The sequence below is a fragment of the Martes martes genome (assembly GCF_963455335.1).
Source record: "Martes martes genome assembly, chromosome: 3".
Taxonomy (NCBI): Eukaryota; Metazoa; Chordata; class Mammalia; order Carnivora; family Mustelidae; genus Martes; species Martes martes.
This window is the reverse complement of record NC_137890.1, coordinates 99,978,215-100,005,202: the sequence shown is the minus strand read 5'-3', so window position 1 is coordinate 100,005,202 and position 26,988 is coordinate 99,978,215. Positions and strand designations below refer to the sequence as shown.

The window sequence follows — 26,988 nt, the reverse complement described above, 5'->3', positions numbered from 1 at the left end:
TGCAAAAGCATAGCCCCACAAGTTTACTAAAACCTCTGACTTGCTCTCTGTAAACTAGCTTTCTTTGCCTTCTAGTCCCAGCCTTGAAACAGAAAGTGAAGCCTGTGTTGAGAACTGGATACTAGCATAAGGAAATGATAAAGTAATAAAGCTTAGAAACTCATGATTATTTCTAGATCTACCAAAATTCTAAGAGCCTTAATGTTGGGAGGATGGATGCAAGGGCACAAAATGTCATCAAATGCTTTTATCTGAAATGAGATTAATCTTCTATCCTGAATGAAAATAGAGGCAAACGGCAGCCGTCCGGTGTGGGCTTTGTAAATCACATTATCAGGGCTTGCTTAAAGCATTCACCTAGTATTCTATATGGAGGTGGTTGGTGGGACCGCCATATGCCGGCTTGGGCCTGAGCCAGGGAAGCACACAGGAAGGCTTTTGCATTCCAGCCGTCCACTCCTGCCTGGCGAAAAGCACCTTTTGTATGTGGTGTAAGTGGCCAAGTTATTTGTACACAATGGGAAGCTGAAATTTCATTTCCACATGAAATTAGTGAATAATGGCTTTCAAGACTCACTGAATAAGCATGCCCAAGACACAGTCAGCATTTTAAGTCTGTCTACAGGACGCCAACCATCTGGATGGAAAATAAATCAGTTATGCAGCTACTCTGGGGCGTCAGAGGTGAGGCATGGGGAGGGCAAAGTGTCTGGTTGCTGTCCTGGAGCTTTTGGTTTTTACCAGGATTTGGTGTGGTCAAGGTTTGTTACCTCTGTTTTTCTCCCATCACTTTTGTACTGGCCTGAGCCATGAATGCATCTGACTTAATGTCTAATGGTACTGTATTATCTACTGTATATCTTTTTAATGTTTTTATCTTATTATTTTATTGGTTTCTATCTTTTCAACATACATGTACACATTAAATTTGGACTTTAAGCCACAAAGAATAGGTATTTTATCTGCATGGGTAAATTCATGACCATAGAATGCCCAGCTCTGGAATTAATACTTTTGGATGATGATGAAATTTATATTTTCCCCAAATGGTGCTAAGATCTCTTTTTATGTTAATGCAAAGATTAGTTGTTAAGATCTGGTTTGAGAAAAGTGGATCTCATTTTTGGCAGAGTATGATTTGAAAAAAATAAAGCCAGATTTATTTATTTTTAGATAGTAAGATATTGGTAATCTATTTATATATAATAATTTAAGGGTAATGCATGGAAACCAAAATGAGAGAAGCAGATGGAAACATCCCCTAGGTGAGTGTGAACATTTGTTCTAAAAAATGGAACAAGTGCCAGCAAGGCGTACACTCATTTTCTTTCAATTATACCTGATTTTGATTTATTTAAAAAAAAATGTTGGCAAAGCAGTGTTTCAGTTTTATTTACCTCATCTTGATTTCCTTCAAAAACAGTTTGCAGTTTAGTGCATGAACAGGGTATAAATGCAAAGTCGTAGTGTTTGAAGGAAATCAGCTAATGGACTATATAATAATTCCATGGCTTGAGCATTTTTGTGGGTGGGAAAAATTGGAATCTAATAGCTACCATTAGATACTCCAATTTCCTACAATCTAGTTATGTAATAGAAAAGATTAAGAGTCTATAGGAGGAGATGAAGTTTCAAAAGGTTACTTTTCGAGAATTCCATCCTATAGTATTTCACAGAATATATTATTCAAAATATGCATTAAGAAGAAAACTGTGTGTTTCATGTTTCTGTAAATTTGTTGATTCACGTACTGCTCTAAATAGATGGGCCATCAGCTGGAGTTTCACCATCCTTTGCAATCTGAGCTACACTGAAAATACATTAGTTATAATGGGCTTTGGCTTGTAACTTTATAGTGTGAGCTATATCATTAATTAATTTTGAGGCAGCTGCTCATTAAAAAAATCTTTCTGGTAAACAGAATAAGGGAACATATTTTGGAAGATGCCAGCACATGATGTATTAAATGGATTTTGATAAGGGCATTTGGCTGATTTGATTGTCAGGTATGAAAAAATCATATTTATAGGAATCGAGCATGATTGACTATAAAATAGCATTTTAAAACTAGTTTTTACATTATGGATTTTACTTCTAACATAAGGACCTGATAAGGAAATTGGGGATGGTTATTAGCCTTGGATAGAAGATAAATTACACGCTAATACATAGACTGGTAGAGCTGAAAGGGACCTTACAGACCCTCTTTTATCCATTCCTCTTGCTTTGTCAGGAGGAAAGCGAGACCACAGAGGCTGTGATTGATCTGGAACCATACTGTTGGGTGGTGGGAGAACTGGAAGCTGGAGCTCAATCTCTGACCCCTGAAATGCTCTCTCACCTCTACAGGTCATCACACATGTGTCCATGGAATCCCACCTAGGGAAAAAAGAGATAGATGAGAAGTGACCACAGAGCTGATTTATTTGGAAATAAGAAAGAGTGTTTTGCTTTTGAAGATACTCAGCTGGGCTGCCTAGGAAGATTTTGGAGTCTTTTCTGGAAGGTGTTTAAAGAAAGGTTAGACAAGTATAAGAACTGGATGGTAGAGATACTAACTGGATGGAAGGACAAGATTTCTTTAACTGCCTTCTCAGAGCTGTGATTTCCAGATTGCTCCCTGTGTTCTAGTTTTTCCAATCTGATGCTTTCTGTTAAATTAGGCATAGAATTCAACCTCCCTGAGACCTATGCTAAAATCATGTTTCCATGTTCCCATGGGATACTAGGACCTGCAGACATGCTTCTACATTTCTGTCTTCAGCCTTGAGAAAAGGTACACTCACAATCACAGTCTTGTAATAGAATGCTGGAAATAACTTAGGTTTTGGTTTTTTGATGTCTGGTTCCTCTTTGTTATGCTCAGTATTTTATTTGTGTTTCTTTGGGGGCTCTGTTGTTTGGCTTTGGATTTAGAGTCATGGCACTGTCCTTTGCCTACATTTGGATGAGGTAAGATGGTTAGTCATTTTCTCTCACAGATGTCATGTGCACGCGTGGGTATCCGCCCCTTAGATTGATACTGACAGAAGTCTGCTCAAATAAATGTTGTCCTCTCTGTGGAATCATTTGACCACATCCATATGGAGAGAGAAAAAGACAGACTAGCATAGGAATAGAAGAGAGACAGGAAAGATGTATTGGAAACATGTTAGAATTGATGGTGTGGTGAGAACTTGGTATCTCATTGTTTACCAAAAAGTGAGGCACTCACAATCCTGTGGACTTGAGAGGGTTGGCTTCACTGTGTAATACATATATTCTCTATGTACAGTGGCCTAGCTAATAAATCTATCTTCTCTTTATATAGTGGAACTTGGTATATATTCAAATTTAGTGGGGGAAACTGTCCTCCATGCAGCTGCTTGAGAAACCAGGCTAATGGAAGCTGTACTATGTTCAAACTGTAGTTTCCAAAATTTTTCTAGGGTCCCCTCCATTCCAGTATGCCAAAAAAGGAAACTGCTTTGAACCATCTGAAAAAGGTTACTATGGGTCAGACTTACAGGTTGCACGAATCACTGCATTCAAGTTCGATGACTGGAATCATAACTACAAAGGAGGCATGGAAATGTAGTTTATCTCTGTGCCTAGAAGAAGAGGAAAGGGATTTGAGTAAATAGTTGTCATACATATACATACTTATGTGAGTATAATCTATAGTTTAGTATTAGTGGTACATATACACAGATTCACTGTTATATGTACATAAGTAGTGTTATATGAACATAAAGACTAATATAAATATTGGTGTTATATATGCCTAAATAAAGTGCTATCTATGTAACTATATACATGTATATAATGAGTACATAAAATAAATATATGTGTATATATAATATATGCACATATACAAAAATACTTTAAATTATATATATAAATAGTGTTATAAATATATGTATACATAATATATGCATAAATACAAAATACATTAAGTTATATGTACATAAAATGTGTTATATATACATAAATATACATAAACAGCTTTGCTTTAAGTCTATTTGGGAGTGAATTAGCTTTATTTGAAAGTTATATCAATGCAGTTTATATAATTTAGATTTAAATTACTAAACTTTTTGCTTTCTTTTTCCACTCATTCTTTGATGTCCTAATAAAATTTTTTTGCCACCTGCCTTAGATCCAAAATTCTTATAACTGTCTGAGCCTTTGCCTTCTTTTTGGTTTCCATTGGCATCTCCCTAGTGCCTAGAGTGGGGATCTTTACTAATGGGTACAAAGGAAAGAAGCCTAATGAGGAATGGACTGCTTAGGTCCCTTTAAAAACAGCCCAGTTAGGGTGGGCAGACAGGTGCTTCAGACTCAGCAGCAAGACATCTTGGTTTGTGGCTCTGGGCAGTTTGCAAGAACCTCCTTGGGGGACTGAGTTCTTTCAACGAATCCTGTTTTCTCTCCAGCAGCCTCAAGTGCATAAAATGTTCAGATCCTAAGCCTGGGAAGGGACATAAAACTCACCTACATATTGTATTCAAAACAGAGGAGACAGGGATAAAACAGGTGCTAATAAAACTTAAGTGTAATTTTTCTTTTCATTTTTAAAAAAGTTTTATATATTTGAGAGACAGAGAGAGAGAAAGAGAGAAAGAGAGAGAGAAAGCAGGGCGAGCAGCAGAGGGAGAGGGAGAAGCAGATTCCCTGGTGAGCAGGGAGCCCAACGCGGGGCTCAATCCCAGGACCCTGGGATCATGACCTGAGCCAAAGGCAGACACTTAACTGACCGAGCCACCGAGGTGCCCCTAAAGTGTCATTTTTCACAGGGAGACTAAAGTGAGTAAACTTCCTATCTCTTGACTAAGCCAACTAACTTCAAGGTAATGGAAATTGAATTCTTTCTTGTAGGAGAGTACATGACAAGTTTTTGCTGGCCTGGGTAGGGGTGCTTTCTTCCATGGTGTATGTCCACCAGCAGCACCATGGGCAGTTTAGTAACTGAATTACTTAGCTGTGGTTTGGATGGCAACAATGACCCAAGTGTGAGCGGGGAGAGGTCCAAACTGGTCTGATTTAGTGAGGTCCCCCTCCTGCCCCTATGGAGTTGTAGTTGTGTTATTTTTCTGGCATTTCTGTTCACTAGACCTGAGCTGATAAAGTAGCCCCTGGAGAAGGCTTACTTTAAGGTGGACACGTGGCACCTTTCTAAAGGTTCTTGTCAAAGGACCAGCCTCAGCACAATATTTTTCTTTCTTCGCACTTGTATCCTCAGTTGTACTTATCACCTTGCAGTGCATTTGCTGACAAGTCTGTCTCACCTGCTTGCTTGTGAGCTTCAGCAAAGCTGTCCTGTGTGTGCCATGTTCTTCGGGGAAAGCTCTGATGGCTGGCCCAGAGCAGAACTCAATAAATTTGTGGGGAATTAAATACATATTGATTGAATAAGTAAGTTATATGTAGATAGATGCTTTCATAATCTTGACTTTTTTTCAATTCTTAATATTGTGTTTTAAAAGTTTAGTCTCCTTTAATATAATTTTATCATTCTTTTAATCATCTAATTTGGTTAAAATACCTGCCTGGCTCTTGATTCTGAATTAGTGAAATCTGAATTAAAGTAGTCTTATCTCTACTGAGAAAGAGTTTCTTGGTTATACTTTCACACATACACATACACACACACACCAGTGTTTCAGAATATCATAATTTGTCATAATCAATGTGCAACTTTTTTTTTTTTACTAACTGATACAATAATGTTTTCTGAAGTTAATTTTCTAGTTTCATCAAATAGTATTTTTCATGGCAACTTTCTGCTCTTACCGTGTACTTTATGTTCAAACCCTGGTTTTACTATCCAAACAACATCATAATTAAAACCTGGATAGGCAATAGATTTGTCACTGATACACTCACGTTTGAATTGCCATTTTAATTGGATTTGTTTGAAGGGTTTATGCATAAGAGACCATGATTTCCTAATTAGCAGAGTTGATAGCATATTTTTTGACAACATCCTGACCTAGACCTCAGATGCCTTTTGACTTATTATAAATATCTTCATAGTTCCCTCTTCTAATATATTGCCCTCAGTGATACATTAATATACAGTTTCATTTTTCATATCCTCTTCAATGAAATATAGTGAGTCTGGATTTGCTATTTTCAATTGTGTTGTTTGCAGACACTTAAGAGGAGGATTGTTTTGCTTTTCGGTAGGTAGAATTCCTTGAGTACTTACATGTGCTGGTCCCTTCACTAGATTATTAACCTATATATTCCCAGACCTAAAAACAATGGGCAGAGAAAGTACAGTTTATTCTCCTCCTTTGAAGTAGTATGTTCTACACAGCTGCTGCAGATACTGAGTTAGTGAAAGTTGAAGTGTTGTTCGTTGGGAGAAATAACAGGTGCCTCTGATCAGAACATTTTTATCAACAGATAAATACATAACTTCATATGTGTTCCTGTATGTTTATGTTTAAAGACCCTTATGTAATATATATTGTTGATTGATTAACATTGAACTCATGGTCGACTTCACTGTATCTCATATGGAATGAAGACACTTCGAAGTCTCTTTGTGCTTGGGAACAATAAATAGCATTTCGTCACTACATTTGAGGGCCATTTCAAAAAGCAAAATCACCAACAAAAAACACAAAAGTGCAAAAAATATGGCACTAAATAAAGAATGAAAAGGACACTTGTTTCAGTTACGAAAGCTGCGGAGTGTCACCTTGTTCAGCCTCCCCTGGAAATGTGCAGATTGGTGATTCAGATTTTTTTGTTTGTCTGTTCATTTCTGCAAATGATCGTGAAATGCTGCAAGGACTGATTTTGGTGTTGCAAATAAATTTTATTGAGTAGGCAAATGTGCAAATATATAATGTGTAAATAAGGAGGAATGAATATATTATTACCCAAGTTTAAAGATAAATAATCTGGCACTCAAGTGTTAAGTAATTTCAGTGCAGTAAGCATCTACTGAGGGCTAAGGTGCACTGAGCACCGTACTGAATAAGACATGGTCCCTCTCTCGAGATATATGTCTATATTCATATAATTGTTTACTTAATAATGAATTGTATACTTTATCTAAATATGTTTATCCCTTAGTTCTTCCCTTAATATATTAATTTCTTCTAAAAAAGCAAAGATAATCTTTAAAACTTTAGATATTTTCAAAGTAAAATTTAGGGGTGCCCAGGTGGCTTAGCCAGTTAAGCATCTGCATTAGGCCCAGGTCATGATCTCAGAGTCCTGGGATCCAGCCCCCGCATCAGGCTCCCTGCTCAGCATTGAGTCTGTTTATCCCTCTGCCTCTGCCCCTGCTCCCTGCCCGTGCTCTTGCTTGGTCTGTCTCTCAAATAAGTAAAATCTTTTTAAAAAAGTTATACTAAAAGTAAAATTTGACCTCAACCCTTCTGTTGCCTCTCTCTCTGAAATTAGAATGAATCCCTTAGAGTTGAGCTCATGGCCAAGAGCTGAGAGTCAAAAGTAGAAGGTAAGTCAACAAAACTACAAGCTATCTTAGATTTTGTTCCTAACAGACTTCTCCAGAGATGAGCAGTGTGTTCAAGAATACACAGTGGTCAGTACCAGATTTAATGTTCCTTAAGCTCACCCATTCCTCATGGAGTATCAGTGTTGTAGAGATCTAGACCTGCCATTTTTCAAAACAGACCTATCAGAGTCCAGAAACCTAATAGTGTCACAGTTTGAACAGAATAATTGAGAACTAATACTTTTAATTTAAAGACTATGATTTTTTTTTGAGAAGTAAATTTAAAAACACCTGGGTGTGTGTTCACACCATCCTTGTTGTTGACTTGCCTCATTCTGTGTGAATATCTTGTAATTCTGCCACATTGTTCAGTCTAAGAGTCTAAGCTGTTCACCATCATATCTTGCAAAAATTGCAGTTCTCTCCTTGAACCTCACACCTTCAAGCTGACCACCAGCCTTGAAATCCCTTCATAGGACCCTGCCTTTCATGATATCCTGGACATCTAAATCTGACCTTTTGACCCATAGTCTCTTAGAATGTGCTTCTCTGAGCTACATGCCTGAATTTCCTACTCTGAGTTCTCATCATGAGTGCTACATATCTTGGGGTGTGTGTCCGCTCAAAGGTCCTGGTCTTGTGCGGCCCTCCCTGCCACACACCTTGCTGGGGAATCATTGCCAGAATCATCCTTGGTTTGATCACGTTTCAAAAGCAGAGTACAAGTCATTCATAGCAAACAATTATTAAGTACTGCAGAAATCTGCTCTGTAGGTATGTGGTCAGAAGGAGTGGAGTACAGTAGTTTAAAGCATAGGGTGTTCATTTAGGAGATGTGATTACTAATCTGTAAAAAGGAGAGACTTGGAGAGATTTGTGAGTAATCCTTAAGATATTACATGTACGATTGTGTAGAACAATAGATGCCACATATGAATGGCTCAATAAATACTAGCTAATTGTATTGTGGTTTTTTTTTTATTCTTTCACAGCTCTCGCAGATTATCAACATAGTCTTTGAAATGACTGACCAGATTGTACTTGGTGTATAAAATTATTGATATTTAGGGGCGCCTGGGTGGCTCAGTGGGTTAAAGCCGCTGCCTTCGGCTCAGGTCATGATACCGGGGTCCTGGGATCGAGCCCCGCATCAGGCTCTCTGCTCAGCGGGGAGCCTGCTTCCCTTCCCCTTTCTCTGCCTGCCTCTCTGCCTACTTGTGATCTCTGTCTGTCAAATAAATAAATAAAATCTTGAAAAAAAATTATTGATATTTAAATATAGTTTACATATATAAATATGCTTCACATATTGTGTATGTAAAGTTCTGAAACAGGAAACAGATTGCTTATACAATTAGACATTGAAAAATATTCACTCTATTTTGATTTTTTTGTTTCAATATAATGTGCTGTATCAGCAAAATAATAGTAATAGGAAGATGCTAGCCAGAGTATGAAAATAACTTCACATACACTGTTGAACATTTTATCTATACTTGTGAGAAACAGGCAACAGTAAGATTGTGGACCTGGAGCAGTTATTTTGCAAGTTGTAGCTTTTGGAGGGCAGGTGCTGTCGTATGTATGTGTACTTTTCAAAACCCTGTGACTTCCGTATTGACTTATATGGGATAGGTCAATGAATATAATGTTGAATGAAGAATTACAAGTTGTATTCTCAGCCTTTCCTCTGTTTCTTTCTAAACTTTCTTCTTTTCTTTTTCTCCTCCCCTGACCGTATACTCACATTGCAGGTTTTCCCAGTGAGCAACAGTGATCCATTCTTGGATTCACATAACAGAAAAGCTGGTTGGTTGAATAGATTCAGTGTGGCTCCTTCTACAAGTGCTTATCTTGTTCCCTGGTTGCTTTGTAATTGTTATTACTTTGAAAAAAGCATTTCTTTCTCATCTGTGCACTCAGATTATATAGGAGGCTTTTTCCTATTGAGTTATATTCTTATCAGGATGTTTTGCTTCTATTTTATAAATAATAGCATTATTGGACATAGGATGAAACCCTCTTGTAGTCAGTGCCAAAGAAAACAATACAATAGACATGTGCAGTGGGGGGTTAGCTAGATAGAGCAGCTATCTTGTTTTCCTTGCTTGCCTTTAATCAGTGCATTCATTCTCTTAAAACTTTCTTATCCATCTTTTGTGGGTACTGTTTGTGAATTTCCTTCCTTTCTTCCTTTTCTTTTTGTAACAGTGTTTCTGTTTCTTTAATTTATCAAGGTGTCACATACAACAGTCTTATTGTATTGTACTAAAGACATTCTCCTTTTTGCAAGAGAGTGTTTGTTGCTTGGTTTGCTCTTCTTTTGAGCTAACAAGGACATTGCCAGTTATTTTGCCTTTGATCCTATAACTGTGTTTCAGCTCTGGACTTTGTCTGTCGGTAATTTTTTTTTTTTAAACGGATTGAGCCCTTTTCCAAAGCAGATATATTGTCCTTCTTTAATGGAATTCCCATCTATGACAATATGTTTTTATTGTGAACTTTCGACTATTGTAACTTTCTTGTATATGGGTGCCTACAGAATCCTTTTGTCTTTGTTTTGCTTTCTCTTTTGTCTTTTAGACATGAGAAGTTAGCCAGAGACTGGAGGGGAAAAAGAAAAAAGGAAAGAAGAAAAAAAGCTTTTGTGATCCAGAATGTTTTTAGTTCTAAATCTCAGCTTTATCATTACCCACTAAAACAGTACATCCTTTCTTTATCTATTTAGTTATAGGAGAGATGATTTTGCCAAAAACCACACAAAGCTTCAGGGAATGTCTTTCTTTTGGGTTTGGGAAAAATGGCTAGAATTAAAGGGAGCAAACCCCTTAGCAATTTACACATTCTGTTTGTTTTCATGTAAAATTTATTAATCTCTGGTACATTTCTTTTAGAGAAGCAAATTTAGAAATCATTAAAGTGATGAGTGCTAGAAATAACTTTGGGTTTTATTTGCTTCCAGTAACAGTCAAAAGCAGCTACAGCTGCCTTCAGTGTTTATTTTTCGAAGATTGATCTTGTTATTGCTTATTTCAGTTTTTTTTGTTAGATAGGATAGCCTTTCTAATTATTACTATTTCAGAGAAAATAGCCGGTGAGTTATTTATATAGTAAGTAGCTGCCAAATAAAGCATTTTGTTGTAAGGAATAACTTGGGTTCTGTTTTCTGTCTCAGCTTAGTTTTGCCATAATATTGACTCAGTCCTACCAACCTGATTTACCTATGAGTTAGTAAAATGGGACTCTGTTATCGTATCTTTCTCAGTAACCTCTTGGCTTTTGTGAAAAGGTCTGATTAAAACCCAGTTAAGGGAGTTGAGGGAAATTGGAAGGGGAGGTGAACCATGAGAGACTATGGACTCTGAAAAACAACCTGAGGGTTTTGAAGGGGCGAGGGGTGGGAGGTTGAGGGAACCAGGTGGTGGGTATTAGGGAGGGCACGGATTGCATGGAGCACTGGGTGTGGTGCAAAAACAATGAATACTGTTACGCTGAAAATAAAAAAAAAATAATAAAAATTAAAAATTAAAAAGAAATACAACAGTTAAAATGCTCAGTCACATGTAGTGAATGAATTTGTTGACTGGGTATTTAACATGTTTTCATTTTATCCAGATATAGTCATGTTTCCCAAAGTTTTTCTTTAAACACAATCAGCCCTGGAAATAGCAGTAGCTTGGCTCCTATAGATAATGACTCTGTTCTACCTAGATTTTTCTCTTCAGCTGATTTATTTTTCTCAATGACACGTTCAACTTCTTTGAGTCTCCATTTTCCCATCTTTGAAATGAGGGTAGTGTTATCAAAGATCTCTCCTTTGGGCCCCCACTTTAGTCTCATTTCTAGGATACATTAGAGAGAGACTCGCACTATCTTCCTCTTGGACTCAAGACCTAAGAGGTCTCAGTATCTGTTTATTAAAACACCCAGAGTTGTCAGCAGCAGGGTCCCCTGAAAGCAAGTTGTGTAGAACATTAATTGGCAAGAGTTGTGCCATAAAAATTGGCACATTAACAAATGGAAGCCAACCCAAACTCGAAACAAGGAAATTTGTCAGAGTTACCTAATCTTCCACCTTTAGAAATAGAGGTAATAGCTATTATCTTAGTAGAATTGTGTTCAATGGAGGAGAAAGCTGGTGTTCAACTCTGTTTCCAGAAATATAGCTGAGGAAAATGGAGGAGGAATATCTTCATGGCCAAAGTAACTGAATTTTGTAGAAGTGCTATAAATTGTGTAAGAATGATAAATCACAGACCTGTACCCCTGAAACAAATAATACATTATATGTTAATTAAAAAATATTAAGAAAAAAAAGAAAAGAAGGAAAAGTGTCTGGAGACTGGTCACCAGTACTAAAGCCCTGAATTGTCAACAAATAAATGAGATTACTGGGTTGATGAGGGAGCGTTGAAGAGGAGAAGTTTTCAGAAAGCCCAAAGGGCAACCAGTATGATGTGAGAACTGAGTTGAAAGAATCTGAGAACCAGAAAAGCATTTGATTTGATGAGTATCAGTGATGTTTCCTTTGGAAGTCTTTTCTCTGCTTGTATTCTTTTCAGATGAGTATCTGGCTCACTAATACTTCTCTCCTGCCATTTATAGATAGAAATAACTGTAAGGATTAACACTTCTGTGGTGCTTATCCTGTGCCAGCCACTGTTCCACATACTTCATAAAACTAAGTCATTTAATTCCTGCAACAACCCTTGAAACAGCTAGGGCATTGAGGCACAGAGAATGTATGAGTCAAGAGAGACAGTTACATCTTAGTCACAAACAACCCCTGAATCCTGGTGAGTTACAACAACAAAGGCATATTTCTTACTCTGCCAAGTGGGTCTGTGGCTCTGTCCCAAGGCAAACTCACATCAGGACCCAGGCCATTGCTGATCATAATGAGAGGAGAGAACATGGCACATATTATCCTGGCTCTTGGCCAGTTCCTGCCCAGAAGTTAAACATGGGCTCTCCACTCACATTTCCTTGGCCAAAGCAAGTGCTCTGCCAAGCCTGATATCAGCGGGGTAGGGGAGGCACGTCCTCCTACAGAAAAGGGGCAGTGTATGCTTGTAGATAATGATGCCCTGTAATGGCATGGGAGGTCAGAGAGAGGGTATGTGGAAGATTGGGGATTCAGAACCCACGCAGCCTGGCTCCAGAGTCTGTCCTGTTAAACACAACTCCATTCTGCCTCTTTGGTTCCCTGTCTCCCAAGGGGACTTAAAACAAATTTTGGGAGCTTCTTATGAAATTCATAAAGATATTTTTAGTGGCCGTACTTCTGAACAACCACCTACAATGTAAAAACGCTAAGTCCAGCTAGAATCACATGGACAGCATAAGATGAAGGTTAAGAATGGGGGCTTTGAAGCCAAGAGTGCCTGGGTCCAAGTCCTGACATCATCACTTACTAGCTCTGAGATCTTGAAGAAGATACCTGAACTCTCTGTGCCTTATTCTCTTCATATGTAAAACAGGGATGATAATAGTGCATACCTTATGGTGAGGTGAAGATTAAGTGAGTTAATAATGAACTATAAAGGGCTGGGAGTATAATCACTACACAAGTATTATTGTCCCCATTCCTCCTATTCTCCTCTATCTTAAAAGTCAACAAAATATGTTCAAGGAATAGTGCTCACCACTTCAAACAAAGTCTGCCTTCGGGGACAGTAGGTGTCTTCCCTCCTTCAGAAAGTAGATTCTTACTGTCTCTTCGAATTACTTACCACTTGCCTTTCCCCTCTCTTGTTTTAAAATTTTTCTCTTACTGTGTCATTAATACAGATGATAATAATAAATGCTTACTTAGGCTTCTTTACATACAAACAAAAAGTTTACAATAACCTATTTTGACAGAATCTTTCTGCCCAGTAGTTGTGGTATTCTTCTTCTTCAAAAACATCACTACTGTTGACATACCAGTTGCTTTCCTGTTTTCTAAAAACGCTCATATCTTTGTTGAGAGTATCATGGATGGTCTTAAATATAAGCATATCCTTCTTCCCCATTAGGTTCTTATCTGGTGTAAAATATATGAAATTATTTCACAGATTGGTCCCCATTCATTTCTTACCTCTTAGACATTAGAGTTTGTTTTCTTATATCTCTTTTCCTTCTAAAGTTTTCCGTTGTTGACTTTTTTGTTGATTTTTAGCTTCTGGTCAGCTCAGATATTAACTGAATATTATACATATTTAGCCAGGATTAGATTGTCTATTTACAAAGAATATGAGTTTCTCCTTTATTCTCTAGATTTTCTAAATTGACATCCCTTAAAATCGCCTGTGTCTTTAAAAGTCTTATCATTGGTCATTTGAAACAGTCTTGCTGGTGATGGTGTGAAACACAAGAAATAGAAAAGGGAGGTGTTTCCTGATTAGTTTGTATCTCCTGAGAGTGCCTTCTCTGGTTCCGACATTCTACGGGTTGTGGGAATGTGTACGTGATTGATAGTTGATAACATTTCTAGGAGCGTGCTTAACATAAATTGATTCACACTGACAATGGAGACAGTAGGACAAAATCCAGAAAGTAATATATAGACTAAAGGCTAGTTGTATATTCTAGAAGAAAGAAATGATGAGTAAGTTCAATGTAAATTCTTAAGTCACAATGATAGTGGATGGGTCAAGACAATATGAAGAAAGCAAGATAATTCCAACCAGGTATTTTAACAGAAAATCTCCAATGGAGTTAGTCCAGTTGGAATGAATGGAAAAATTATTAAATTAAAAATATATTCGGTTGTTTATTTTTGCTACAGATATAAGAATGGATTAATTAAGGGTACATAGAAAGCATTTTCCAAAGAAAAGGCAACACATACAAAGTACAAATGCCCAACCCATATGGCAGATACTAATAATTGTTTGCTTCTCTGAAATTAGTTGCCAGTCTATAATGGGAAGAAGGAGCATATCTAAGCTAGCTCTATATAGCCCTGACTCCAGGCCAAAAGCTCATCAATCCAGAGTGTGTGCCTCACTAAAACTGTATCAATCAGGATCTTATTCCAAGGAGTTTAAGAAGTGAAAGTGTTGGGAAATAGAAACAGGAGTCCTGAGAGCTAGGCCAGGCTAGCGAACATCTGTGACTTCTTACTGAAGAGACCCCTGGAAGTGCCCAGGTTCTTGCCCTTCATAGCGTTTGGTGGTTCGGTTGCTCCTGAAGTATCATAATCTGCTCAATCAAATGCTTCATCTTTCTTATTCTGTCTGGAGTTTGTTTCTGTTACTTGCAGGCAGGAGAAATCAAATACATACAATCTATATGAAAAGATTAGAAAAGAAGAATCTATCAGGCTATGAAGCTCAATAGTGAAAAGAATTCTTCAAGGAAAGTAGATGAGCTTGGTTCTGATAGATTCTGGATTCATAAAGATGATTTAGCAAATGATCAGATCAGTAAGAAATACTGAATGCTTTGGGGGAAAGGTTATTAAGTTGAATGGTTTACAAAAATCAGACAATTTATAGTTCTTCTAAGGCTTGATAATGGTTTAGTTGGGTGGAGACTTGACCTAATGAGGGCCTGGTTATGGTTCTGTCTCTAGACAGACCAGTTCCAGGACCAAAGGTCACCCAACCCCTAGTCACCTGCGAGTGACTAGTACACATCCATGTAATGGGGGTGGTAGCCAGAGAGCAAGTTAGTGTATTTGAAAACCGTTCCCAGTCTAGAAAATCAACCAAGTCAGTATTCTTGTAATAGAGCACCAAGATATACTGGATATCCCAGTAGAGTGACTAAAAAGAATGTGAAGATGAAAATACTAAAAATGTTTTTCTCATTAAGAGAATGTGTATCTGTGGAGGTTTAGCTATGGGGTGTATCATTTGACTCTTATATAGTTGTCTTGAACTCTTGAGAAATGGCATGTAGAAGATGTGAGTGTCTTAGATTAAAAAAAAAAAAAAGCAGCAACAGCAGCTCTGGAGTCAATAGTTTATGGTTCTATAGTCATAAATTCCTATGTTTGGCTTCTGACTTTTTATGGCTCTTAACGTGTGTGAAATGTGACTACCACTTCCTCTATAATGATTTCCATTTTTTTTTTCTGATAAGTAAACACTCCTTCTGCTGAAAATATATTACACTTTGCTTGGAGCACCCATTACACTTTACCCGATTATTTATATAGTTGTATATTCGTAGAGATGTATTGTGTCCTATATATATATATATGTATGTGTATATATATATATATATATATATATATATATATATTTGATTTATTTTATTTTATTTTTTGCTGTGGGTGCCTTAGCAAAATATCACACACTAGGGGGCTTAAACAACAGAGATTTACCATCTCTCGGTTCTGCAGGCTGGAAGTTAAGATCACAGTGTTGACAGGGTGGTTTCCCCGAGGGCTGTGAGGGAGAATCTGTCCCAGGCCTTTTCGCTCCCTTCTGGTGACTTGCTGGCAATCTTTGGCATCCCTTGGCTTGTAGACATATCATCCCAGTCTCAGTGTCCATCACACGTGGTGTTTCTCCTGTGTGTCTGTCTTCAGATCTGTCCCTTTAAGGACTCCAGCCATACTGGAGTAGGGCCCACGCTACTGACACTATGTTAACTTGACCACCTCCAAGTAAGGTTACATTCTAAGTTACTAGGAATTAGAACTTCTACCTAAAGGTTTTGGGAGACACAGTTCAATCTGTAGCACTGGATAATGACACAGAATGTTCTTGGACTATAGAAGTTAAGCCTCCTCATCATTATTTCTTCCGTAGAGGCTAACAAAGTACCTCCCACGTAACAGGCAGTGTACTATTTGTGGAATGAATTGATGGCATTGCCCATCTATTGTAAAAGCCACCCCTTTGTTCAGCAGAACTCCTTTTGTGTGTGTAACTCATTCCATAAATGAAGAAAGGAGGATTTAGGTACACACTTGGCTGTATCATAGTCCACCAGGATTTCCTACATTATCTCTTGCAACCATTTCTCCCAGGAATCTACAAGCCGCCTTCTTCTGAGTCTAGACAGATGGCTTAAGTCTAGTCACAGATCCTATCTTGGGACTCTCATGGAAATAGAGACAGAATGTAATTTCAGGGCCATTGATAATTGAAAGCCGTGGAAATGAAATTAATTGTCACATAAGGGCTATTTTTGCGCACACTGACAGGTATGGAAGACTCCCTAGGAGATGGTTAGCACAAAAAAAGAAAATTTTCTTTTCCCTAAGAATTCCCTTTCCGTATTAAACTACATATAGCCCATCACTTTGTAATGTTACCAAAATTGATGGAATAAAATCAAACATTATTAATATAATTCTCTTGTTTTACAAAGTGTTTCTTATATGCTAGGCATCATACTGATCTAGAATAGTGGAATTTTAATACTAAGGGTGGAAGTATGGGGGTAGGGCATGAAAACATGGGAATTCCAAGTTCCTTAAAAAGACATGGAAATATAAGGAATCCTCATTCTGAAATCTAGGTTTCTTCAGAAGTGAAACTTTAGTTTAAGAAAACGAGTGGCTCTTCAGTGATTCATAAAAATTCTATCTCAAGGAAATCTGTTTCGAAGTCTCTGAACTGACTTTATGCTCAAAAAAATAAGTTATTGCAGAAGTTAAGACTAGAAATTCATAGTTAAACTTGGAGGGACTTTTTTTTTGCTCTAATATGTATTTCAGAATCAGGTAGGGGAGCTTTGGGATAGAGAAGAGAAGAAGATAATGAGGTTGCTTTAACTCAATATTGCGTGAAATAAGTCAGTAGAGCCTGCGTGTATTAACAACGTTGTGATGAAAGCATGCATTATTCTAGTGAGAGCTGACAGTTCCAAGAAGTAAAAATACAAAGGAGAAAACCCAGCAATACAAGCTCATTCCTTCATTGATATATTTACTTACTAACAATATTAGCTGGTACATCTAAAACATGCAGAATGCTTCATAGGTAACCATAGTAATAAGATTTGTAGGTAGCTTGTGAGGTTTTATTTTTTATTTTTTATTGAGGTCTGGTCATGGGACTAACTTCTGATACTTACTGTGGCTGGAGGCCGCTTGTGATCTTGCCTCCAGTCAGTGAGGCCATCTTTGCTCTGAAGCATGATCTTTCATTCGTTGAGGGTATATGGGCCTTGGACACAGGAAGATCGTAAAGTCCCAGTTCTCTGAGTCTTAGAGCCAGTTAGAGGAGAAAAACTTTGAATCAGGCAACTGTTTTAGGCAACAACAGGAACCTTATGGATGAATCTCTGAATCAGGAAATGAAAATGCAAGTGCACTTTAAGACATCATTTTTGCAAGTGGAAGAGCATTCAGGGTAAAACAATTTTGAGAACCCCTCCATGGCGTGGCATTGAGGGAGGGTACTAGAAATTTCAAAAAAAAAAAAAAAAATTGCAGAAGCTCCCGAAAGCTCGATAGGGAGAACCACGTGGATGAAAGACCTTTAGAAAGGCAGGTAGCTAAAATTAATTTGTTTTTACTAATGATCCCTGTATTTCAAAACACTGAGTTCTTTGAAAAGTCTCTGTATTTATTATTTTGGGGGGAAGGGAGAGGGAATTCCTTAATCAGCAAGGCTCATTATTTAACTCCCGCTCTCTCCCAGAGTCTGGGAGTGTGTGTGTTGGCCACGCTGAGTACAGCTCCCTCTTACTTATTGCTGCACAAAATCACATGAAGGTCACCAATTTAAAATGTACTCTCAACTTAACTGATTTGTGTGCACTGTGAATGTGAATAAAATCCCTTAAATTACGTAATAAGAGGGTAAATGTTTGTATTTTAAAGTTTTGGGGCAACATGGGCATTACTTATTAGAAGAAGTGCATGAAGAAGTTTGTTTCATCTGGGTTCATGTCTAGAAGTTTCTCAAATTCTTTTCTCGTGCTGAATATCCGAGTGGATGAGTAATTAGATGATCTGCTTTGGAAAGGCTAATTAATTTAGCTGTTACGCAGGGACTGCTGCTACTGGTCTCCCCATCTGCCCTCTCGACAAGGGCACCTGGCACTCGGCATTGTCATTCTTCTGTGGCAGGTGACTCCCCAGGATGCCTGTGTCTGCAGAGAATGGTCCTAGGGCTCCTGGGGGAGCTGACCTGCTTGCCTTACAGACATACTAGGTCACCACCATGCTCATATTCTTAGGGCCCACTCAGAAATGGGGAAGGCCGGTGATTCATTGAAACCTTTGCTCAGAATTTTCAGTGTGACTCTCTGCCCCAAGGTATAAATGACAGTAATCATCTATCTAATTTCTTTTAGGCATTTGGTGATATCTTTGTAGGGAAAAATGCTGGGGGCTAAGGGTGTGCTGTTAATTGAAACAAAATTTATGCCTGAGCATTGGTTTATGTTGGGAGTTTGATGACTATTTTTATTCTACTCTGCGAGAAATGGAGGTGGAATTCTGCGTATTCCAGAAAAGTTCTATCAGCGGTTTTCATATTGATTGGCATTAAAGTGGTTCGGAATGTGTGTCATCCTTGGAGACCTCAATAATTTCATGCATTATTTGTGACTACTTCCCTAGCAGTAAAGTTTGTAGTAACAGGGAATAGTGGATATGGAGGTGCAAGTCTAACAAGTGAGATTTTAACTAAATATGTATTCAGTGCTGTTTTGCATTTTTGGAAAACATGCATGGCGGTGGCATGATGGGCATGTTTTTCAGTCTGCTTGAGACTTAGTTTCCCCATGGAAGGTACATCAACAGTGCTCCACCTGTGGGCCACAGGACTCCAAGGGGTCTTATGACCTTTACAGGGATCTATAAATCAAACCTAATTTTATAAGAAGACTAAAATATTACTTCACCTTTGTCACTCTCCTTGGTCATGGGCATATACTGGTTTGCCAGAAGCTACTCACCCTGTGACATTGCAGCTTTCTGAATATAGACAGAGAAAGGAGAATCCAGATGTAATTTTTGTCAGCCAGATATTAAAGAGATTTGCAAATGTGTAAAACAATGCCACTCTTCTTACTGATTTTTGTTTTAGAATCTATAGCTATATTCACAATTATATGGTGCTTACATTAACCTGTGATGGAATTACTATTATTCCCAATAAGTTAGTATATACTTTTAAAATCTCAGTTTAATTGGGAATATGATAAATGTTGATCGGGAGAACCCACAGAAACAGAAGTCTTTGGAGACCTTGGTGATTGTTTTAAAAAATGTAAAGAGGTTTCAAATCCAAAAGTTCTGAGAATCATTGCTATATACCACAGAGATGATGATGATACTCATGTCATGGCATTATTTGAGGTAGAAATGTTTCATGTAAAGTGTGGAGGGTAGTGCTTGATATGGTAATCATTCACTAAATGTTAGCGATTAACTCTTCTCTTTTTAAGTTGAGGATGTGGTGATACAGTGTATTGAAAAGGAAGAGGCAAGGTAAGTCAGTCACATGTCTCCAAAAGAAGTGACCTGGATGAAACCATGACCCAAAGGGGCAGTAAAGTCTAATACCATTCCATTAAAAAGACTTGAGAAATTTAGGGAATCACAGTGAAAACATGTTACAGAGATTCTTCATTGTTAAAATATTTATGAGGAAAAACCTGTTTTCCCTGTATGACTTGTTGCTGAGACGTATGATCTTTAGAAAAATGAGTTTATTTTAGAAATGGTAGACTGTCTCTTCCCATTTAAAGGAGGTTCAATTTCAATATTCTGATAAAATTATCACCTAGCTTTAATGTTAAAATCCGGCTCTGAATGCAGTACTCTTGTGTTGTGCTTATGGCATCCTAGGGCACAGGTTTGCTTAGGTGTGCTGTCTATCTGACCTTGAGCTCTCTGAAAGTGGGACCATCTATTTATCCGTATTTCCTGGGGCCCAGAAGAGTACTAGGCAGAGAATGAATTCACGTTGTTTGTGGAATGAATCAAAATTTTCATCATCATTAGATTATATGGCCACTTCGCAGAATATTCTGAATAAATTAAAAGAGAATGATGTATATATCATATCATACATAACTATGTATTTAAATAATTTGAAATATTTTGGAATATAAGAGTTTAACCTAAGAACTGAAAATAACATGAAGTTAGGGTTATTTGGGGGATGCTACAGGATTCTTTAATACCACAGTATCTTTGGGTTTATAAAATGCCAACAAATTCTTTTTTCCTTTTAAATACACATATGAGCATGCCTCGCCCTAATTTTTTGTATTTATTTTTGTTCTAGTTGATTATAATTTATTTTATTTCCTATTATTCTTTGTTTTTCTACAAAGTCAAGTAGAGATGACACAGATTATCTGGCAGTTTCATCAAAACACAGAGTACCTATTCTAAGGACAGTTTCACTGGTGTGCCTAATGCATTGTTTGTATTGAGTAGTTTGGGGCAAAGACTCACAATGAGTAGACAATTCTTCACACTTAGGCTGCAAGCTGGTGCTGCTCTTCCTCCAGGGCATCCTCAGGGGGGTCCCATCTGCCTGGTGGAGAGCAGGGCTGCTCACTGGTTTCATTCTCACTCATTCAGGGGGTGTGCCTGGGCCACCTTAGAGTTGCAATAGAACATTGATTTGTCTCTAGACAGGCCTGCTTTTGACACTCATGCAACAGATGGGTCTATGCTGCCCTTAAGTTTGTGGTCTCCACACATCACAGCTGAATATAGTCGTCCCCTGCAAGCTGCTGATTGTTTCTCTGAGCATGCAGACCTCGCAGGTCTTTTCTGGACTTGACAAATGCAAACATCCTGTTGTCTTCATGGAGGACCGTCTTCCCATGGGCTGAAATTGCATTTATGTCCGTGGTATGGGGAAGATCCAAGGTTCATATAAATACTTTTTGGTAGTGTTGTTTCTTATCTTGAGTTGAAATTATCTGGGACGATGCTGACAGACTTCAGAAACCTGGGACTAATTCACCTTTTGGGTAAAACATTGAGTAAGGAAAGTAGTTCTGTTTCATCCCTGCTGGAGGGAAGAATTCTCTTTGCATTTAACTGAAAGGGAAGTGTTTGTGGATCTCTTTTGTTTCATTGTGTGTATATTCTTTATATCCTTCTTTTATGCCTGTTCTGTAAATAAGGATCCACAGCTCTCAATAAAATATCCCTGGGCATTTGTTTTGCAATCATAAAGTCAATAGCCCCTTCATAATAAGCTACTGGCTTTGCTACAAACACAAAACAAAATAGTAATGCATTGCAAAGGCACAGTTGTCTGTTTCCAACAGATGAGCTAAAGTCCTCAAATAGGAGCAAGAGTGTATACGTATGTGACTGTGTTTAATTTGCCGTGGGTAGCATGCAAGTCAAGGATTCTTTCTTTATTTTTGAACAAAGCTGTTTTTAAGAACCCTGAATTTGCATGAAAAAGATGCTGGTCCCATTTGGTTTCCCCACATATATTGGGACCTGGGGGGTTTGAAGATATGGTTTGCCAAGGGACTGCTGAACCCAAGGGCAAATGAGATGACTATAGAAAAGGCAGACCCACTTATTTTTAATACTTTGACTAAGTTGATAATTTGAGCCGAGAGATGAGAACATCTAGAAATGCTGAGATTTTCACCATACTTTCACCCATCTGATAACTCTGTCACTTAAATTTTTATCAAGAATGAAAACCCTTTCATACAAAAATAAAATATAATTCCTACTAAAAACAAAAATCTTGCAAATACATGACACACCAACGTTATGACAGATTTGAGAGATAGAAAGTACCAAACCTCAAGAAAGTATTCTTTTTTGCTTTTTTTTTTGGCCTTGAAACGCTTTTCAAAGGAAATAGGACTCAGAAACTTATGGCATAAAATAGGTCAAAATTGTGATGCTTTGCTTACTGGGACTCAGATGGTACTGGTCTTGTCCTTCCTACACCATAGAAAACCCCCAGCTGTTACTTACAAGTCTTAGAGATGCCTGCTTCATGACATTATGTATATTGCATTTCCCGAATAAATGAGTTAAACCAATTACAGAGCATTTTTTTGAAGATTTTATTTATTTATTTAACAGAGACAGAGAGAGAGAAAGAGAGAGAGAGAGATCACAAGTAGGCAGAGAGGCAGGCAGAGAGAGAGGAGGAAGCAGGCTCTCTGCTGAGCAGAGAGCCCCATGTGGGGCTCGATCCCAGGTCCCTGAGACCATGACCTAAGCCAAAGGCAGAGGCTTAACCCATTGAGCCACCCAGGTGCCCCTCAGAGCATGGTTTTAAAGAGACAGTTGTATTTGCTATTCTCACGAATTCTGCTCATTCACTAGCTCACTACTTTGAACCAACATAGTTCTCAAGTAACTAGACTTAAGCAAGTTTACAACTTATATAAATAAGCAGCTCTAGGTTGCAGGGCTCATTCTGGGGATTGTCATTTCTGTGATTCAGACTACACCGAGATATCTCATGCATGTGTTACACATTTCCACGTGGCTGTTTGAAGTTGGGTACATCTCTGGTCACGTGGTGGTAGGTCAAACCTAAGCTGGTATTTCTAGTTTCTACATATTTATTTTGCTCTCTTTCACCAACTCAGATGGCTAACATGCTGCCGCTTCGAAGATGAGCCTTTCACATTGGTTCGCTTGCTGTTTATTAAATGCCTAAAAATAAAATGTGTGGGCAGAATATAAAATTCATGACTTATGAACATTTTCATTCTTAAAAACTAGGTAATGGCCAAATCTGTTAAGTTTTTCTTTCAAATTGAGTTTTATAAGATTTCACATGAACCTATACTGTGTGAAAATTCCTTATAGTGTTATAAAGGCAAACTCTTTTAAGGATAAAATAGTGATGTTTCTAACCTTTAAGCTGTGCAAGGACTCTTTTCTTCATTTAGTAGAATGATTGTGCTAAGATAGACTTTGCTCTGTTTCTAGGAATGTCTTCTTTACGCTAAACTGCTCTTGTAAAAAATTAACATGCTGTTAGCATACATATTCAATCTTGTGCTGAAGATTCAGCAATCAGGAATAATGAGTCCAGGAAATTTTCTAGACTATTCTCCCATTTCTACTTCTGTATGTTATAGGTTAATTTCTCGAAGTGTGGTCCTAAGATGCTGAGTGTTCCTGAGACCTTTTAAGAGATCTGAATCTACAGAAAGAGAGACAGAGACACAGAGACACGGAGAGAGACAGAGAGTGTAGTCTCCTTTAATTGTTCTGAGCAGTCATTTCGTAGTTTTCACTGTAGTAGCCTGACAAGCCTTTTGTAAATTTATTTCCTAAGTGTTTTATGTTCTGACACTATTGTAAATGAATTTTTAAAATAATTTTTCCAGTTGTTTGATGCTAGTTATGTAAAAACACAGTTGCTTTTTGTGTATTGGCTTATATCTGTGACTTTGCTAAACCCGCTTATTAGTTGTATAGTTGTTTTTGTAAGTTTCTTAGTATTTTCTATTTGGAAAGTTGTTATCTGTGAATGGAGACAGTTTTACTTTCTCTTTTTTGACAGTCACATCTTCTCTTTGTCTTGTCTTATTGAACTACATAGCAGTTTTGCTGGTCTCTAGACTTTATATAAATGGAATCATAAACTATACACTCTTCTCTGTTTGCTCTTTCCATCCTTTCATATGCTTGTGGTACTCTCTATGTTGTTGTGATCAGGTATATGTGACTCCTTCTCAGTACTTTCTGGTATCCCAATGTGTGATTACGTAGAAGTTTACCCATTCTGTTGTTCATGGGGTGCACATTTTTAGTTTAAGGTGGTAACAAAGAGAGCATCTATGAACATTCTAGTACATGTCATTTACTGAACATACCTATGCACTTCCGATGTGTGTATACCGAGTTGAATTGCTCATAGAGTATAGGGTATGTTCTTTGGTTTCTTTGTCCCTGTATCTACCATGTGTTTATTTTTCATATTAAACCAGAAGTCAGTCTTGTTCTTCTCTTTCAGTTCTTTGCTCCTTTCATCTGCTCGTTAAGATTTGGGTCAGAGAACAGAGAGATTTCTTTGTTGCTCACCTGACAAAGAGGAACATGATTTCATCTCTTCCTGGCTTCTTCCTCTTGACTTTGTTTCCCTCCCCCACAGGCTCTATGCATGGGTCCTGCCCTAAGCTCCCAAAACTTGTCTCCTGAGGGATCTCCTAGTTCTAGTTTTCTTCCTTCTAATGTGTCTCCATAGGCACGAATTCAAAGAGAACTATTCCTACTAAAAAATTGACTTAACTGTAACCAAACTAAAGCACATGTCTTCTTGGCAGTCATAGGCATTTCAAAGACCCAAGCAGTTAGGCCTGGAGAAATCCTCTCACTCAGCTGGGAATTTGGTTGCTCCCTTGCTGTTCGCTAATAGCCAAATAGCCAGTCCCATGTAGAGGGAAGGCTGAGGGATGAAATATCACACAAATGGTTTCACAACTTGATAACCACAGAAGGATTTGGGGGAAAATCCTTGCTAATACTAAGATTGGACGATTACCGGAAGGGTTCACTTACCCCTCCTTCATCTGTAACATTTTTTCTTAAGAATCATTAGCTATCCAAAGCGTAGTACCTATCATTTTACAAAACATTCCTAAGATTCTGGTGAATATTAAATTTTATTCTAATTGAAATCAGAATTACAATTATAAAGATACAAAATGGACCCCATTGTAAAATAAAGAATGCTAAAATAAATGTTTTTAGATTTTACATATTTTCTAAGCCCTGAAAAACGATAAGCAAATTTTTTATTTAGGATTTGTGAGATAAAGAAAACCTAAAGTTTGATCCTAATACAATTGATGCATACCAGCTGGGAGCTGAGCCTATCTGAGCCTCAGTTTCCAAATCTGTAAATGGGGATAATAAAGCCTATTATAGTGTTGTTGTCAGACATATATAAGATCATGGTACTTGGTGTGGCAAGTCTGTAAGTGATTTTCTATTACAATCTCAAGAATATCAATTCAAGATTCAAGTCTGTTTGCCTTTTAAAATTCACCATCAGTAAAGAACAACAAAAGAAATCAAAATAACTCTATGTAAGCAAAGTTGGTACCGAAAGGACCACTGAAATATTTTCGCCACAGGAAAATTTGTTTCCAAATTATATATGTTCATGAACTTAAAGGGAAGCTTTTACTTAGCATTTAGGATTTATTTGGCTTTTATGAAATCCAAGGCAAAAAAAAAAAAATCTCTTTCATGACACTCAATGAAAACAATGCACGAATGACTTTAAATATTTATAGAAAGTTTAGTGGAGGAAGTGAGCTAAACCAGGGAAGGAGTTCCTCTGGAGACCTCAAAAGAATGTTTCAAAGCCATGCCAGTGTACCTCTACCCTGAGAAGAATAGGCAGCTAACCACGTGCTTTTGTTTCTCCAGGGAGAAATTGGCTGTGGCCCGGCTGCAGCGAGAAGTTGCCCAAAGAGGAAGTGAGGGGGCCATGGTAAGTGCTGGCTGGTCTCTCCTGATCTTGTACCTCTCTTCCAAAGGTCTCTGGCTTGAAAGGCATTTTGTCTCCTTAAGGACATCTAAGGAAAATATTTACTTGCAGCAAACTTAAGAATGTATTGGTAAATAATGTGTTTTTTCCTAATGCAGTTTGGACAGTTCTGCCATTTGCAGACAGGGAGAGAGGGAGGGCGAGGGGAGAGGAAGGGTGGGATTAATTGAGAAAAAGAACTATCTGGGCTTTGAAGAGGATGTTCAAACATTCAGACTGGTTATATGGCTTTATTTCCTGAAGACCGGGGCTTCCAGCTGTGAGCAGAGTGTCAGTAAATGAGCAATGTTGGGTTCTCAGCTAAGAAAGGTTCAACATAGCTCTAGCCTCTCGGTTCTTTGAACTTAGAAACAAACAACCGAAGAGAAAATGAAGATGTTTGCTAATGTAATTGTCTTCTATCCTTTTCTTTCTCTGCACTATTGCAGTGTGTTTCTCCCTGTCCTTCTCAGCGTGTGCCGTTCAGAAAACGGATGTTTCCTTGTGTTTTGAATTATACTAAAAATCAATATGGTTGTTTTGGTCCATAGCAACTTCATTTTATAGACTCTCTTTGCAAAAGTCTCTGCCTGCGTGCTGCTCTAACATCAGAGATGACTGTCTGGGTCCCAAGGTGCAGACATGTGTGGATTTAACTGCTGCTGCTACCTCTGAGCAAAAAAAAAAAAAAAAAAAAAAAAATAGAACAGCAGATTTTTTTTTTCTCACTTAAGACAAAACAGAGGCACAGGTGAAATTTTTCAGCACAAGAATTATCTTTTTTTAAAAAAGAGAAGTGACACATTTTCAGACCCTGCAGACTGCTTGTTTGATTTCATGAGAGTTAATTGACGAGCCATCCCCCGAAAAGAATAAGAAATTGGTAAAATATGCTGGCCTCGCACTTCTCTCAGGGAGGATAAAGGTGTGGAGCAAGAGCCTGAATGTTTAGTGGGTTCTGGAATGGTGCAGTGGCCTTTGAGCATGCTAAAATATTTGGGTGCTCACACTGTTTGCAGTGATCTTACTGCAGTGAGAATCTTAAATGTTCAAACAATAGGAGACAACTGCTCACAAGCATCTTTGAGCAATGAAACAGAAATAGGTGGAGAAAATGAACATTTAGTCACATAGTGAACT

General features: G+C 37.8%; 1 protein-coding gene across 1 annotated transcript in view; it reads left to right on the top strand.

Annotated features, from left to right (window-relative positions):
• NCKAP5 (NCK associated protein 5) overlaps nt 1–26,988 on the top strand; it is an 894,518-nt gene that overhangs the window by 330,545 nt on the left and 536,985 nt on the right. Inside the window, exon 4 of the mRNA XM_080799084.1 lies at nt 25,749–25,812. Within this exon, the coding sequence (XP_080655210.1) occupies nt 25,749–25,812 (64 nt within the window). The remainder of the gene's footprint in view (nt 1–25,748; nt 25,813–26,988) is intronic.